The following is a 17,852-nucleotide window of genomic DNA, read 5'->3' as shown; positions in this document are numbered from 1 at the left end:
GCCATCAAAATTTGAGCAGTGGGCATTCCTGCACACACTCTTAATAGACTTTCCAGCAAAAGCATATGTTTAGCCAAAGGGAAAACAGAACCACGTGTAAGAGATGTGGTTAGATGTCTTACATGTTAAAGTTGCAGATAACAGTGAATGATGCTGCTAATAAAAATATTAACCCTTTGCTTTCAGAGGACTAATAAGACACAAATGTACAGATCCCATACTTGCAGCAGTCACAATGAATAAGCATCTTTCAGCCTGATTACACTTCAGCAATCCCCCAGCAACGCTGACAAATCCCACAAATAAAACGAAACAGACAAGCCAGGGATTTTGCATATGGCGATTTAAATAGCCCTAGAGTCAGCAGTCTGTCTATCCCAATGGTCCTCTGCATTTGGACCAGAGCTTGATGGTCAGGAAAAGCAATGAAAACTATATCTTTATAACAGTGCAGCCAACAAAGACATTCATCTTTGGAAAGCAAGGATACATAACGGTTTTTTATAGAGCTGAAAGTCAATTTGCCCCAAACAAACAATTATATATTGGATTCTGAGTTGTCAAAGAAGATTTGAGAGTTAACTCCAACGTAGTGGAACTGATTCCACGCTTGGACTGATTATGTCTGGTCATTACATGACTAAGAATGCATCTATTTCTTTGATTAACAATACTACATATCCTAGAATAGTTTAATAGTAAGAATTTGAATTCATCCCATTGGAAAGTAATCTCTTGACTATGTTCACGAAGAAGAGCTATTCAGAACTGTTTGATGATTAATTCAGTGACTCTTTCTACAGATTACATCACCAGTAGATGGCAACAAGTATTATGAGTGAGTCTTTCTATGGTTCACTCAACAGATTTGTTGAGAAAATGTGAAAGACCAAAACACCAACCAAATGCTAAATTTAAAGGGACAGCAGTTAAAAGACTGACAAACACAACTTGCACCTCTAAAACAAGAGGGTTATGTTTCTAAAGCACGAAAGTTGATGATAAAGTTTATTCACTTCAGACAGAAGAGAAATGCTTGAGGCTTACACCTGTAACACACTTCAACTTAAAGAGAATTAGTTTGGGAGTTACGTATTTGAAACTATTCAAACTCTAGATAAGGTGTGTGCTCGGAAACAAAGGAGTTGTATTGCAATATAAAGTATATGAGAGTTGAATACTATATGGCCAATAATACCACTGACAGTTTATTCCATTTCAGCATTTAAGTAGAATCAATAAATTGGGTCATAAGTAGCCTAAAGAGTGTGTCCTGCTTCTGTGCTGCATATATACTGAAAACAGACCATGTGCAAAATGTGCATAATACAGTTTTCCACAGGTTTATGTGAATGTCTCATAAAAAAAGACAGTGAGAATGAGCTCCCTTGCAATGCAGCAGGAGATTCACTGATTTCATTAAAATGCATACACAACTGTCCAGTGGAGACTCTTGTGGGTTTAAAGCTCTGCTCAGCTTTCAGACAAACCAATTCAGTTTATCGGTTTTATTGTGTGACTCAGCAGACCTAAAATGTCTGTTTGGAGACATCTTACACCAAAGCAGCAGAAGAACCTCACCTAGTTTAATCTCTTTTTTTTTTCTGTGAGATAAAGCTGCCTACAGTTCCGCGTTCTCCACTCTTTCGCTTCAGCTGATGCTTTCCCCCAAATCCCTCACCCTCTCTCTCTTGCTCTTTTTCCTTTCTTGCTCTGTATCTCAACTCTGTCCTCCTCTGAGTAGCAATATTGAATATTTTGTGTGATCCTCTGGCTAGTTCAATATTTCAGTGAGCTCTTTCGGGTCATGCCCCCCTTGGGCCCTGCCTCAGCAAATAAGATATTGAAGAAGGTACAAATGAAGATGCTGCTGTGTGGACTTTGGTCCACGGTGGTATGCTGTGTTTGCACTGGGTTCTCCTGTGGGGGTTAATGAACACACTTTCTGAGACACTGAAAGAAGGCTGGGACAGTGCCCTTTCCAGTCTGGTCCCTCTGAACAGTAACAAGAGGACACAGATGGAGAACATACAAAGAGAGAGCCTACACAGAGTACAGGATATTCCTGATGAAATCAAACAAATCTACTAAATTTAATGGATTGTATTATTATTATTATTATTATTATTATTATTATTATTATTATTATTATTATTATTATTATTATTATTATTATTATTATTATTTATTTTATTTTTTAAAGAATTTGAATTAAAAAATATTTATTCCACAAATATTAAACTAATTTAATTTATCAATATCACATAAAATGCCATGTTGTTATACTATGCTTCAACAGAAATTTATTTAACAGCTGTGTCTATTTTTTTGTCATATGACCTTAAGTTTAGAAAGTGCTCAGTCGATATGCAACTATGATCATGCATAGCTGTCCATGTGAGCTGGAAAGACAATAGATAGATAGATAGATAGATAGATAGATAGATAGATAGATAGATAGATAGATAGATAGATAGATAGATAGATAGATAGATAGATAGATAGATAGATAGATAGATAGATAGATAGATAGATAGATAATACAGGTGCATCTCAATAAATTAGAAAGTCCTGAAAAGTTAATTTATTTCAGTAATTCAACTCAAACTGTGAAACTTGTGCATTAAATAAATTCAGTGCACACAGACTGAAGTATTTGGTTCTTTTAATTGTGATGATTTTGGCTCACATTTAACAAAAACCCACCAATTCACTATCTAAACAAATTACTATATGGTGACATGTCAATCATCTAATCAACTCAAAACACTTGAAAAGGTTCCCTGAGCCTTCAAAATGGTCTCTCAGTCTGGTTCAATAGGCTACACAATCATGGGGAAGACTGATCTGATCTGACAGTTGTCCAGAAGACAATCATTGACACCCTTCACAAGGAGGGTAAGCCACAAACATGCATTGCCAAATAAGCTAACTGTTCACAGAGTGCTGTATCCAAGCATGTTAACAGAATGTTGAGTGGAAGGAAAGGGTGTGGAAGAAAAAGATTCACAACCAACCGAGAGAAGTGCAGCCTTAACGAGGATTATCAAGCAAAATTGAATCAAGAATTTGACTGAACTTCAGAAGGAATGGACTGAGGCTGGGGTCAACGAATCAAGAGCCACCACACACAGACGTGTCAAAGAATTTGCTGAACCACAGACAACGTCAGAGGCGTCTTACCTGGGCTAAGGAGAAGAAGAACTGGACTGTTGCCCAGTGGTCCTAAGTCCTCTTCTCAGATGAGAACAAGTTTTGTATTTCATTTGGAAACCAAGGTCATAGAGTCTGGAGGAAGGTTGGAGAAGCTCATAGCCAAAGTTGCTTGAAGTCCAGTGTTAAGTTTCCAAAGTCTGTGATGATTTGGGGTGGAATGTCATATGCTGGTGTTGGTTCATTGTGTTTTTGAAAACAAAAGTCACTGCACCCATTTACTATGAAATTTTACAGCACTTCATGCTTCCTTCTGCTGACCAGCTTTTAGAAGGTGCTGATTTCATTTTCCAGCAGGATTTGGCACCTGCCCATACTGCCAAAAGCACCAAAAGTTGGTTAAAAAACCATAGTGTTGGTGTGCTTGACTGGCCAGCAAACTCACCAGACCTGAACCCTATAGATAATCTATAGATTATTGCCAAGAGGAAAATGAGAAACAAAAGACCAAAAAATGCAGATGAGCTGAAAGCTACTGTCAAAGAAACCTGGGCTTCCATACCACCTCAGCAGTGCCACAAACGGATCACCTCCATGCCATGCCAAATTGAGGCAGTAATTAAAGCAAAAGTAACCCTACCAAGTATTGAGTACATGTACAGTAAATGAACATACTTTCCAGAAAGCAAACAATTCACTAAAAATATTTTCTTTCTTTTTTTTTTTTTTTTTTTTTCTTTTATGGTCTCATTAAGTATTTTAATTTGTTGAGATAGTGAATTGGTGGGTTTTTGTTAAATGTGAGCCAAAATCATCACAATTAAAATAACCAAAGACTTACTTCAGTCAGTGTGCATTGAATTTACTTAATACACGAGTTTCACAATTTGAGTTGAATTACTGAAATAAATTAACTTTTCCACAACATTATAATTAATATATTATTACTATTATTATTATTATACTTTTATTTTACGTTTATTAGTCTCATACTAATAAACGTATTTCATATTTTACTATGTTAAAATATTTTGGATATTAACATTATATTAATGTTTTATGGATGATGAAAAGGGAAATCATTTGCGGTAAAATACACCTTTGGAATGGGATGGTGCAATATAAAAATATAAAAATTGATGCAATTTTCTTTTTTTTTTCTTTTTTTTGTAAATATTTAACATTCTGCATTCTAAAATGATTCAACAGCTAACTGGACATAATTATGAATATTTTTAAGTCATATTTCTATGTACCTATGTTGCCAAATTGTAATATTTCAGTTGATATGAGACATCATGTAATATAATTATGCATACCTATAAAACAAAATGGCACAAGCTAAACTGCTTAGTATGCTAGTATTCCGTTAAAAACAGGAAATGTAATGACCAAGATTCATAAAACATTTTTAATTAATTTGAATTAAATTATTTTAAATGTTAATCTGAAACGTGATTCTTAACACTTTAGTGATTATTTTCAGTGGTAGACATTATTAGGGACCGGTCTGTTTGTGACCGGTTTGTACCTGATTTCTTATTTCCTGTAGCTTTGGTGAGCTCCCATTACGAGGACATTTCAATTGGCATTTGCTGTGTCAGACATGTTTATCAATACACTATCCTATCCCTCACATGGTGGTGCAAGGCACATGCATTATTGATGTTAAGAGGGATCGTTCTCATCGAGATGGCTCTTAAGCTTGATATAGAATGATGGCTTCTCACTTTGCCTTTCAAAGGGTCAGGGTTCGAGGCTTCGTGCATCAATATGCCAAGAGGACAGTCTTAAATAGCATATAAGCATGCAGAGGATGCCTGAGACAGCTTGAAGGCTTGCAATGAGAATTAGAATGAGAATGGTAGCATATCTAATTTATATTCATCATATATAATTTAATAGAGTTGGCTTATAATTTCTCCGTTTGTGTCTTTTCTCATTACTTCTATTCTCTTATGATCACCTTGCATGTGAACAGCTCCTCTGGGCACATAATTACCCATGATTTCATTGGAGATGTACTCGTCCAATGTAAAAAAGATGAATGTATCACATTTTTGCCTCATTTATTTGGCAATATTTCAAGGATACCCTTCAGAGCTCCCAGGTCTGATGTTCTATGCTTTTAATGGAAGCTCTCAGCACTGTAGTTTTGATGTACTATTTTGTTTACAGAGGGAAAGAATCTCTCGGTATTTGAACAGGAAGAAGAAGGTGGGGCGTGAAAAAGGCAAGACAGTCTCACAAAATCCAAACCTCTGAAATTAAGATTAATGGCCTTGCTGAGAGCTGCTTCAAACAGAGATGTGAACAATGGAGTTTGTTCCCAAGAAGAAGAAGGTTCAAAAGAGACTATAATGTTAACACAATATCTGATTATGCACAGTAATCATCTCAAATGTCATCTTAGATGAGGCTGTCCAATTTCAGTATGTAAATAAATTTTGGCATAATATTCACAAAGTGTGTTATAGCACAAACTACCACTGGTGTGATTTGCAGTCTGCACCAAAATGCTTTCAAGCGGCACCTACAGTTATTTTAAAAGCCAACAATAACAGAATAAAGAGTTTAAGAATAAAGTCCTGTTAACACTAAGAACGATAACTATAACGATAACAATATTAATGTACACATCAGTGAACAATATTGTCTGTTTATTCTAAGCACACACTCATCTGTAGCTTAAAATTCTCGAGCTTGTTATAGCAGGATGGATTTTGATTGGGTGTCAATGTATCAGCTGGAAAAAAATCGTTCTGAAAGTTATTCCAGTTTCATTCCAAATGCTGTTTCTCTGTGCCTTTATTGTTATAGCTGTGGTGTGCTATACTATAATATTGAGAACAATTTTTAGAAACCATATCTTTATCATTATCTTTATAGTTATCGTCCTTGGTCTGAACGGACGTTAACACTATGCATTCTTTCTCTTTTTGCCTGCACATAGCCAGTGAGTAATCTGCTTCCTGTTACTCAAACATGACACTCATCAATCACGAGGAGCTTGACACTTGTCTTCAGTGCGATGGACATTTTCCTCTCCTCTGTGAAGAAGCTGGAATTAATATATTTTAAAAAATTATCCTCCATCCGTAGAGAAACACCAGTGTGCAGGGAACGCTGTCACTACCGGTGTGAACTGAGGGAGGCAGGCAGCTGTGTGACACCCTGATGATAATGGCTGACGATCCTCATAATGCTGTCGAATCCTCATCTCTGTCACTGATTTGTGCCTGTCTAACATGGCTGCCAGTCACTGTGTCACAGGAAAATATGCCTCTCAGTCATTGAGTGTTTCATCAAGATCTGCATTCTTGTGCCGTTTGCAGTATTTTTTTTTAGGGTATTAGAAAAAAAAAACATATTGCACAAAGATCCACAAATACAGCAAGAAAGTAAGTGAATAACTTCCTTTTTTTTTTTTTTACACTTTCTCAGCTATGGATTAACAACAATCAAAAATTTAGACAACCAATGTGTTACTTTTGAAGTTAGATGCAGGATATGTATATCTGATATTCATATTAAACATCATATCTTATGGAATTATTCTTGTGCCAATAAAAATGAACGTATCTTTTCAAGAAACTAATGAAAATATAAATTGAAACTGAATAAAATATCTTTGAAACTGAAAAAGAATACCTCGCTGGCAAATTAATTGGCTTCGTTTTTAATGCAATGCATGTTTTGCTAACTATTTCTCATATTTCTTTCGCTGATCTGAACTTACAAATGCGCTTCCAGAGTTTTCATTTACGCTTCTGATTTTTTCGTTTACGCTTCTGAAGTTTTCGTTCGCAATTCTGACACAAACCTACCGTGTGGGCGGGCTTAACAGCGGTTTGCTCTCATTGGCTGGTGAGATTTAGATTGACGGCTCCTTGAACCGGAAGGAGAGACTTCAGCGGCGCGAATTTTGGGTTCTGTGTAACAGTGTAACGTCAACAATATTTATAAAACCGAGATGAGTAATCAGGAGCGGCACGGAGCGTCATCAACATCCTCAACCGCAGGGCATTCGAGGCAGCCTGAGGTAAGTTTAATATCAAATCAGTAGACAAATCTAGAAACAAGTTTTTTCTGCTCTCTATCCAAGTTAGCTGCGTGCTATGTCTTTATGTCTAGTAGATCGATCTTGACGTGTTAATTATTATTATTCACATGACTGCAGTGCATTTTTTGTAGTTTGAATACTTTGATTGCTACTAGGGCTGCTCGGATCACGATCGGCCGATCGTTAATGCGCATCTCGTCAGTAAAGCCGGTTCTCTAATCAGCGGTTAATTCCATCAGGTGCGTGATTTCACATAGAGCAGCTGTTACTACACAGAGCCGTTGTTAACTGAGAAGATGCGCAAATAAACGCTGAAAATGAACGTGGATTTGCACAGTTTCTCTATTAACAACGGCTCTGTGTGAAATCACACACCTGATGGAATTAACTGCTGATTAGAGAACAGGCTTACCTGACAAGATGCGCATAACGATCGGCCAAACTTAATCGGAACACCCCTTATTGCTCCCCCAACATTTTTATTATACCCCAACATATGTGATGCATTCAAGGGTGTTACATGATGTAATTTAACCAAAGATCTCAGACTGATCTTTATTCTGCAGCAAGGCTCAAATGTTGGTGCAGCAGATGCTGCATCAGCTATACAAAACATCATAGAGGTGCTCAACCAGTCGCTGGGTAAAACCAGCACGAGGCAGAGTCAGAATCAGGGGCAGCGCTCAGGACAGTGCCAGACTGTGGACCAAGAGATGGCCAGGTTTCAGCTTGCAGTCATGACTGAGAACAATGACAGTTTGCAATGCAGTTTTGTTCACATGTAGCTTAGGCATTTATCAGATACTTTTATCCAAAGCAACTTGCATAAACCTACATAGAGTAGCATAAGCAATCTGTCACATAATGTATATATTTGTTCTACTGTACACATTTGGAGTTACTAACTTTTGATTTAATCCTCTCTTGAAGGTCTTTCCCAGGATTTTTTAAGCGGGGATCCAAAAGGCGTTTACCCAGCTGTAGTAAACCAGCCAAGTTCATAAAAGCTTGGAAACCATTTGCGTTTTCAGCGTTCCTTTTAAATAAAAATGTAGAAATGACCCCTTCATCAGCAGAGGAGCTGCAACACATGCAGGCTGGACTGGGGAAACGACATCTGTCAATGACTGATGATTTGACTCATTCAGAGGTAATGCATAAAATATCCATTCATAGGTGATGCATAGAATAACTTTATTTGTAATAATAATTTGTTGTAATTGTGGATTTTAGGTTTCCAGCTTGTTTTGTGATACCTACCCCAAAATGAAGTCAGCATCTGGAGGATGGCTCCTCTACAAAGCATCTGGTACTATTTGGACACCACTACAAGTTCTAAGTGCAAGTTACAGAGATTCAGAGAATCACACAATGCAACTAGTTTCATGTATATATTTGTTCATGTACGTATAAATAGGTTGGTATAGTCAGTATTCATGTTTCCAGCAATAAAACATCATAATTCAAAGTCAATACCTGAGAATGAACAGCGAAATAATTAAATATTACAAAAATGCTGATCATGTCCATATAATGAAATACTTTTTTTGTTAAAAACAAAAAACACATTACTCCTCTCACACTTTTGCTATTTGGACAAAAACAAAATATTATTTTGCATTTGACCTTCAAAAAGTCTGGTTAAGAATGCTACGAGGGAGTAAATATGTGTTTTTAACCTCAGTATCATCAAAATGCCTTTATTATTGAATGTATTATATTATCTGGTATGATTATAGTATGATTATCAGGTTAATTCATTTGATTAATTTATTTCTTTTACAGTTTATTTTCTGTTTGTGAGGGTATATAAAAATTGTTTTCCATAAAGCAGTTTGTAAGACTTTTAAAGGTTGATCTATATTGATGATGTTGTATATGATGTTATTTTTATTCAGGTGGACAGGGAAGGCGGCGTTTGAATCTTGTTCCCCCAGAGTCTGAAGGATACAGTGGCAGTACCATCAGATGTGCAACTGGAGGGGGGAAGACTATGCTGTATATTGTACCGTTACAGGATGAGTTCGATCTTTCTCCTCTTCCCTCTGATGCACAGGAATTTTCGCTAATGCCAAAAGCAGAGTGCAAGAAATGTTTTAAAATGATGCCACTTCAAATTCTTGCCTTGCATGTGAGGGAATGCGATACTCTGGAATATGAGACACTCTCAGATTCGGAACCAGAGGTAAAATTTGTTTGTTGTTTTTTTTGGTTACCTTTTAAGTACCTTATGTAGGCTGCACACAGATACCCTCATGTTACGACTCGATACATATCACAATACGGTATTATTGCGATACTCCAAAACGTATAACAAATTAACTGTTGATTAAAATGCTTAATTTGGTATTACATTGTGTGTGAATTAATATCTTGGACTTGGTGCTAGAAACCCAATGAACAGGACAAAAGTGACACCAGAATAAAAGTATTCATGATTCTGCATCTGAAAATACAGAATTAAATTAAACGAATATGCTGTACTCTTTCACTGACTAACTATATACGATACATATTGTCACTATCACCGATATATATTGTTGCATTTTTGTATTGCGATACCCCTATTGCATATGGAAAGTTTTTTTTACATAAATATATATTTTTTTTGTCTGTAACCAGGTAACTAATTCACCACCAGCCTTCGAGGAAAAGGTAATTTACTTCTGGCATGGGATAACATCCTTCTGACTGCTTTTAGTATTTTACTTAATTACTTGCTTTTTAGTTGACAGATGCAAAGTGTCCTGTGTGCATGAAAACGTTTCCTCTTCTGGAATTGGAGTTCCATGCAAGCTTTTGTGGTGACTTGGAAAGGTAATGCAATACACATAGCATTGTAGAAACTGCAGTCTAATTTTATGATGCGTGATGTATATTTTGACATTTCTTGTTGAATCAAAAGCATGTTTATATGGAAAATTAGACTTTAATGCAAATTAGCTACATATAAATGCACTGAATTAAATATTTTTACTTCACATAAACCGTAATATATTTTCACAGTTGCTTTTCTTCCTAGTTCAGAGTCCCTTCAGACAAAGAGCCCTGATATAATGAAGCCAGACAATGAAGAGATGTCATGGTACTTTCATTTAAAAAAGTAACATTAATATTGTCAAGTAATATTTACTTTTAAAATGTATAACTTATGTATCATGCTGTCTAAACCATCCCGTGCTGAATATTTAAAAGATTTAAGTTAAATATAAAAACAATTTACAGTGAGGAGGATGTCCTACGATGGCTAGCTGCTCAAGTTGACACCTCCAAGGATTTCAGCATCTGTGTGTCCAGAATTAACTTTGTGGAACGAGGTCTGTTACTTTGGAGGCGACAAAAGATCAGCTCCCCGGTCAACACTTTAAAGATCACTTTCTTAGGAGAGGCTGGAGTTGACACAGGTGCTCTACGAAAAGAATTCCTGACAGGTCAGAAGTTGTTTATTTTTTTTACTTTGTAACATATCTTAAAAGCTACACCAAAAAACATTTGATTTCTTGTTAATTTGTTATGGTTAGATATATATATATTTTTTGTATATGTGTATATATAGAACGGATTGGTGGCATAGAGACCAGACTCTTCGAAGGAGAGGAGGGCAAAGGCAAAATGCCGAAATATTCATTGAATGATCTTGACAATGGCCTGTTTCGGTAAGTGTTTCTCCTCAAAACAATATGTCACCCAAAAATTAATGTTGTCACTTATTCACACTCATGTCATTCCAAAAACTTAAGTGTGCTTTTTTCTGTGAAAAGAAAAAGAAAATCTCAGCTGTTGTTGTCTGTACATTTCTGGATCTAAATAGGAAACATTTGTTTTAGGCTAAACAATCCTTTCAAAAGCAAATGTAATTTAAACATGTAAATTTCAAATATACACTAACTGGTAAATTGTAAAATTCTACAATACTGTGTTTCTTGTTACTTGTCATTGCAACAGAGTTGCTGGGGAGGTCTTTGCTGTTAGCCTTGCCCAGGGTGGCCCAGCTCCAAGATTTCTTCAGGACTGGTGCTACGATTTTCTGTTGAGTGGAACCCTTGAAAACGCTAACAAGGATAACGTTTACGATGCTGAGTTTTCACCACTGATTAAAATGGTATCAGAAAACAAATTATCTTAGTTTCTTTCTATTGCATGTATTTTTTTTTTTTTTTAAGTGTACACTTATAGATTTTCCTTTACTTAAAGATCGAGGAGGCCTCAGACTTATCATCTTACAGTGAACAGATTGTCAACTGTGGCTACACGGGGCCTATAAATGAGGACAACAAGCAGAATATAACAAGGTTTTACTCTGCAATATTTTTCAAATGAATTTATTTTATGTATCTTCCACAGAAAATAGAATGTTTAAACATTAACACTGAAATATTTGTTTTATTTCTTTAAAGAGCGATTGTAATGCATGCTGCTGCTCGAAGAACACTCATGCTTCAGCAGCTCCGTGAAGGTTTGCAGCTTTACCGTTTAATTGACACTATGGAAAAGAACAGGGAAGTGTGCCGCAGCCTCTTTGTTGTGCAAGGTGGTAATGATAAGGTGAAGTGATAGGATTTCAAAAACGTACCAGTTAAATTTTGCATAGCTGTTTTAAAAGATGTTACAGCAATAATCCTTAAATTATTTGTATTGCATGATGCTGTTTATATAATGTTTGTCATTTTTGTTGTTTCAGGTGGACTCTCATTACATTGTATCCCATCTTGCTCCACAAATGAGTGAGAGAGGCACTCTAAAATATACCAAAGAGGTCCAAATACTGAATCACTTCCAGGATTTTCTGATGGAGCTTGAAGGTAAGTTTGTATTCATTTCAGGTGTTAATGCAGGTGTTTTTTATATTTCTACACTGGTAAAACTGATAACTGATTGATCAGATCATTACTCCAGTCTTCAGAAATCATTAGAAATCATTCTAATATGCAGATTTGATGCCTAAGAAACATCTCAGATTATTATTGTTGGAAAAAGTTAACATAGCTTAACATTATTGTGGAAGTAGTTATGCTTTTTCATAATTCTTTGAAGAATAGAGAGATCATTTATTATTGCATTAATTACATAGAAGTCTTTTGTAACATTATAAATGACTCCTTGCATCAATTTAATACACCCTTAATGAATACAATTATTCATTTGTCTTTTTAGAATCTTACCAAAAATGTTTCAATGTTATTGTTTCCACACGCGCATCAAAAACTGATTTCAACATTAAGTTATTGAGCATCATATTAGAATGATTTGTGAAGGATCATGTGACACTGAAGTAATGATGCCGAACATTCTGCTTTGATAACAGAAATAAATTATAAATGGTACAATTTTCAAAATGTTGTGATTGTTATAAATGGTTATTAAAAACATTGTACATTTTACTGCCCTAGATGGAGATGCTCAGGATGAGGCAGCACTCTCTGTGCCACAGGTGATGCAGTGGCTGACTGGTCAAGCGCATAGGCACCTGCTTCTGTCAGAGAGAGAGGCCTTTAAAATTACTGTTCAGTTTGACCACACTTGTATGCAACGACTGCCAAGCCACACACTTTGCTATCCAATCATCAGTGCATGCACCCAAACCATTACTTTTCCCACTGCACATCTGTCAAATTGTAATGAATTTAAAGAAATAATGAAAACAGCAGTGCAACACGGAGGTTGCTTTTATAGGGTGTAGATTTTAAAATGAACTCCAAATGTCCACATAGTCCACATCTCTCAATAGTTTTAATTTAATCTTTAAAGTTCAGAGATACAATGTTCAACGTGTTAATAACTTCACCTGCTTCTGAATGGTTACATGTTTTACAGCATTGTATAAAATTAAATGTTTAACTGGCAAATAACTGAATTTCTTTTTAATTAAAATTCTGACAGAACTGCATGTGTACTTCTGAGTGTTTTACTTAAACATTTAAATGTTAAATAGAGCACAATCTTTTGATGATAGAAAGTGTCTGGACATAGAGCTCCCTGTCATTCAATGGTGATGTCAAGGGATTAATTAATCCACGCAGAACGGCAAGTTTTTGGTCAGAAAAAGGGCAATGGATCTCTGGCACCACCACACCATCCTCTGGGTCAGTATCAGCAGTTTCCTCTCGAAAAAGTTGCTCCACCACCTGAAAAAAGAAACCATTGTTATTTTACAATATTAACTGCTTTTAATTATAAAAACTTTAGGCTGACCTAAATTAGTTAGTTTGATAAACAGGTAAATTATCTTATCCCAAAGAAGCTATATTTAAGTAAATTAATACTTCACCCAGAATGAAAATTCTGACCGTTATTTGCCTTAATGTATTTTAGGCCCTATTTATATCAGGCATTGAAATGGGTTACGATTGCTGGGGTTCTCAACTCTGGTCCTCAAGATCTACTTTCCTGCAGAGTGTAGCTCTAACCTTAATCAAATACACAAGGTTGTGGCTAAACTCTGCAAGAAAGTAGATCTTGAGGGCCAGAGTTGAGAGCCCTCTTGTTATGTCAAGATAACAGTGCCAAAAAAGTGGAAAAGCATGAATTATTCAGCTATCTGAAAAAAATAAAAACAGGAAAACTATAAAAACATTTACATTACAATTTACAATACATTTATCTTTGATAGCTCTAAAATTAAATCGGGTCTTCAATTGAATACTTTTACATTAGTCAAATGAAAAGTAAAGAACTGAAAAACTAAGCAGTCGAGTCACTTCATTAAATTAAGGTTAAACCACTGGAGTCACATGTATTACTTAAATGACACATGATTTCCGGGGCTTGAAAGTGGTAGTTATGTGTAGCTGTCAATAGAGAGACAGAAATATCTCAGATTTCATTAAAAAAGATCATTTGTGTTCTGAAGATAGATGAAAGTTACAGGTATGAAATGACATGAGCATTGATACTTTCAGTTGAAATACCTTTTAAGGTTGAGCAAATGAAAACAGAATTTGCATTTTTGGATGTGTAATCTTTCTAACTTTGCATATAGACGCTTAAAGCATACCTCTATATCTGGCTCATCAACTGGTGTCTGTAACATTCCGATGTACCAAAGCTGTTCTGGTGAAAGATTTCCCTCTGTTCTGATCGGATGGTTGTTCCAGCTCCCCGTGAAGCCCTTCAGGTCCGATTTCAACCGTGGAAGAATTGCATAGTGCACACAAAAGAGGTGCAGCTCATCGGATAGATCAAGCACTCGCTCTTCTTCCATTGTATGCAGGACTTCATAATATTTACAAGAGACGGCTGACCAAACATCACACCACAGACGCTCAATTCTAAAATAAGAAACAAGTATGCACAAATCATAGCTTACAAAATAGTAAAGAAAAAGCAAATAATTCTAATTGCTACATTACAAAGTTCAGGTTTCGAAGATATGTCATGGTGTGACCTGTAAACTAAATTGAAAGATCACCAATTTTAAAGCTGCACATGCAGCAATTTGAGAAAATTCTTTGCATGTGCTTACATTTTCAGTCTCCCACAACTGAATGTATATAAATGGAAGTCAATATAACAAACGGTGTAGTGTGACCACCCCTTTAATCAAATAAATTTGCTCATTGTTAGTGAGTTTCAACATTAGACTCGAGTGGTTTCTGCTGAGATTAAATTAGAGATGTTTGTTTGTGGCATCATGTGTAAGGCAAGTGACTGTGCCCCACAAGAAATAAAGAGCATGTGATGCAACTTTTAATGATTTGAACCTTTGATTATGCACACTTTTTCCAGAAATGAAACTGCCTCGGCCCGTTCCTCGTACTGAAAACATGCAACGAGCGATGTCCACATTTTCAACTCCCTGGTCACCACGTACTCTGGAAAAGATTTAGACAACATGCATGCATGGTGCTATTGATTTACAAACTTTTAGTTCCTGTAATTGTATGTTTATTGTCAATTATTGCCCTGATCACTATCACTTTCAGTTTTGTGGAGACTGCTGATAAAAGCATCACTAAGTGCGAATTATCAAAGAGGCGATCTGACAAAAGATTTGAAGAGGTCTCATTCATAGGTTCAAACACTAAGAAATCATCATGACTAACATGTCATGTAGTAAAGATAATTTTTACCTCGATGGCCACCCATGTTTGTGGATACCCTCCAAAAAAAATGAGAAAGCAGTCGATGCTTTGTTGTTTGCAGCAGCATCAAGATACAGGATCTAAAATTAAAAAGATTTTAATATTTTATAACAGAACATTTACTTTTGATACCAATTTGTAGTGAGAAATCTGGCAACTATTATAACCTTGAGTTTAAAAACAGACCATACAAAAAGTCTGACAAACAGTACCTTCCTTGAGAATCCATCAATCCCACCAAATATCACAATGTTGAATCTAAAGACAAATACAGATACAAATATGCTGTTTATTGCAAGTAATTTTTTTTATGTACATATGGACGCATCACTGTGTGAAGATAGCAATATTTTTGTATGTGTGTGCATGCAAGTGAAATTTAGAGTGCAAATACTCACGTGATTAGTTTATGGTTGGTATCCACATGAACTAAGGACAATGGAGCAGGAACGGAATAACTTCTACGAGCTACAAAACCAAGCTGGAACATTCTGGCCAAAATTCCAGCTCCATCCACCCGTTGCATACTGGCCTTCACCCTGTGCCATTGTATGCGGTGTCCTCTAGCCAAAAGTTCCCCTTTCACTAGCCTGTAACCGGCATGGGGCATTCTTATTTTTATTGATCTCACCACACGATCAAGTTCATTATCTGATATGCTGGAATAGCAGCCTCTGACAGAGAGGGACTGCTCCTTCAGTCTTCTGTTCATTGTTCTTCTGGAAACACCACAGAGCTGTGCAAGAGTTTTTACAGGAAGAGCAGTAGTGAGAAGTTCTTTAAGGTCATCCCTGCTGATTTCCAAACGTGGGCGTCCCAGGTTTCCCCAGGTGTAAGTTACAATTTCTGATGCGTTTCCTGAAGTCTCTTCCAAATTCAGAGATATATTAACTACGTTGATTAACTCCTGTAGACCCATAATTAAATTATCTGGGATGTTAACATGATTTGATGCATTAATAGCCAAAGCAAGTTCTTGCTGAGCAACATCCAGGAGGTAATCCAAATCTATAGCTTCATTCCGACAAATCAAGTTAAACTTGGTTAGCATACGCTGTAAAATATCCTCTTGCACTTGTTCCTGCAGGTATAAACAATGCCCGGTTAGCCTACATATCAAGGTAACTATAATGCCATGCTGATGTTGCCAAGTTTAGCAGGGTAATGTTAGACATATAAAATCCCTTGCGTATTAAAAAACAGCTAAAAAGTTAACCAAGTTTGTTATATTATGCATTCTATAGAATAACATGAATGGATGTAAGCCTACCTGGAGAAGTGACATTTCTCTTTGGCCCTAAAAAGTAATATAAAAATAAAATAAGATTTTATTTTTGTATGGACAATCACAAAGATAGAATAATTTACTTAACGGTTAACAACACTGTTATTAAATACAAAAGAATATGATTTATTTTAGATGATTCAAGAAAAAATATTTTAAGAAGTAAGTTACCAGGGCTGCGTTTCACAAACGCACGGTAACAATTAAACATGACTTACAACCAGCCATCACTGTGTTTTACAATCGCTACCTCGCAATGCTTCAGAAACGCAGCCCAGATAATTAATGAACGATCTAACGTTAAATAAAGACATAACTTGGATAGAGAGCAGAAAAAACTTGTTTCTAGATTTGTCTACTGATTTGATATTAAACTTACCTCAGGCTGCCTCGAATGCCCTGCGGTTGAGGATGTTGATGACGCTCCGTGCCGCTCCTGATTACTCATCTCGGTTTTATAAATATTGTTGATGTTACACTGTTACACAGAACCCAAAATTCGCGCCGCTGAAGTCTCTCCTTCCGGTTCAAGGAGCCGTCAATCTAAATCTCACCAGCCAATGAGAGCAAACCGCTGTTAAGCCCGCCCACACGGTAGGTTTGTGTCAGAATTGCGAACGAAAACTTCAGAAGCGTAAACGAAAAAATCAGAAGCGTAAATGAAAACTCTGGAAGCGCATTTGTAAGTTCAGATCAGCGAAAGAAATATGAGAAATAGTTAGCAAAACATGCATTGCATTAAAAACGAAGCCAATTAATTTGCCAGCGAGGTATTCTTTTTCAGTTTCAAAGATATTTTATTCAGTTTCAATTTATATTTTCATTAGTTTCTTGAAAAGATACGTTCATTTTTATTGGCACAAGAATAATTCCATAATATCTGACCATAAATATCCTATAAATTGACATCTTCAGCCATTCCACTGACAACCTGTAGTTGAAAACTCAGAAGTTGGAAGCATTTGTACACTACCTGTCAAAAGTTTTGAATAATGAGGATGTTTTGAAGAAATCCTCTAATGTTCACCGGGGCTGCATTTATTTGAACTAAAATAGAGTAAAAACAGTAAAGTTGTGAAAAATGTGTACAATAAAAATGTTTCTATTTTAATATATTTGCAGTAGTTTGCAGTCTGAAGCTATTTCTGACACTCTTTATACGCATGGGTATACAGCATGCATAGGGGGACAATGATCTCTCGGAATATAGCTTCAATCAACATACCAATAATTTAAACAAATGTTGATGGGATACAGGTCTAATTTTATG

The 17,852-nt window shown here is 36.0% G+C and overlaps 2 protein-coding genes across 5 annotated transcripts; one reads left to right on the top strand and one right to left on the bottom strand.

Annotated features, from left to right (window-relative positions):
• Positions 1-6,705: 6,705 nt before the first annotated feature.
• LOC113044291 (uncharacterized) lies at positions 6,706-13,020 on the top strand. Of its 4 annotated transcripts, none has more exons than XR_003275864.1 (15): positions 6,706-7,195; positions 7,783-7,937; positions 8,147-8,366; positions 8,450-8,525; positions 9,115-9,401; positions 9,839-9,871; positions 9,945-10,033; positions 10,239-10,319; positions 10,442-10,647; positions 10,773-10,872; positions 11,162-11,318; positions 11,411-11,508; positions 11,614-11,672; positions 11,898-12,018; positions 12,607-12,797. XR_003275864.1 is itself a non-coding variant. In XM_026204126.1 (15 exons), exons 1-15 carry the CDS (start codon positions 7,127-7,129, stop codon positions 12,894-12,896), a joined length of 2,130 nt encoding a protein of 709 aa, XP_026059911.1. In that variant the 5' UTR covers positions 6,706-7,126; the 3' UTR covers positions 12,897-13,020. The 4 variants fall into 4 exon arrangements, 3 of the variants coding, with proteins under 3 accessions (XP_026059911.1, XP_026059912.1, XP_026059913.1); XM_026204126.1 differs by having other exon boundaries at positions 11,614-11,761; positions 12,607-13,020; XM_026204127.1 differs by having other exon boundaries at positions 10,239-10,301; positions 11,614-11,761; positions 12,607-13,019.
• Positions 13,021-13,082: 62 nt separating this feature from the next.
• LOC113044292 (uncharacterized) lies at positions 13,083-17,451 on the bottom strand. The gene is made up of 8 exons (XM_026204129.1): positions 16,962-17,451; positions 16,568-16,594; positions 15,696-16,378; positions 15,510-15,555; positions 15,286-15,377; positions 14,917-15,027; positions 14,211-14,484; positions 13,083-13,341 (listed from the first exon to the last, which is right to left on the bottom strand). Exons 1-8 carry the CDS (start codon positions 17,028-17,030, stop codon positions 13,141-13,143), a joined length of 1,503 nt encoding a protein of 500 aa, XP_026059914.1. The 5' UTR covers positions 17,031-17,451; the 3' UTR covers positions 13,083-13,140.
• Between the last annotated feature and the right edge of the window lie 401 nt (positions 17,452-17,852).

The sequence above is a fragment of the Carassius auratus genome, chromosome 26 (genome assembly GCF_003368295.1).
Source record: "Carassius auratus strain Wakin chromosome 26, ASM336829v1, whole genome shotgun sequence".
NCBI classification, from domain to species: domain Eukaryota; kingdom Metazoa; phylum Chordata; class Actinopteri; order Cypriniformes; family Cyprinidae; genus Carassius; species Carassius auratus.
This window is presented reverse-complemented; position numbering and strand designations above follow the sequence as displayed.

Bases quoted from the DNA above. Each gene is read 5' to 3' on its own strand.
- LOC113044292 (XM_026204129.1), bottom strand. From the start codon at position 17,030: ATGAGTAATCAGGAGCGGCACGGAGCGTCATCAACATCCTCAACCGCA. The intron at 16,379-16,567 runs GTAGGCTTACAT...TTATACCTGCAG, and splicing joins GAGAAATGTCACTTCTCCAG to GAACAAGTGCAAGAGGATAT. The intron at 13,342-14,210 runs GTATGCTTTAAG...TTCTTTTTTCAG, and splicing joins TTGATGAGCCAGATATAGAG to GTGGTGGAGCAACTTTTTCG.
- LOC113044291 (XM_026204126.1), top strand. From the start codon at position 7,127: ATGAGTAATCAGGAGCGGCACGGAGCGTCATCAACATCCTCAACCGCA. The intron at 8,526-9,114 runs GTACTATTTGGA...ATTTTTATTCAG, and splicing joins GCTCCTCTACAAAGCATCTG to GTGGACAGGGAAGGCGGCGT. The intron at 10,320-10,441 runs GTAACATTAATA...AACAATTTACAG, and splicing joins TGGTACTTTCATTTAAAAAA to TGAGGAGGATGTCCTACGAT.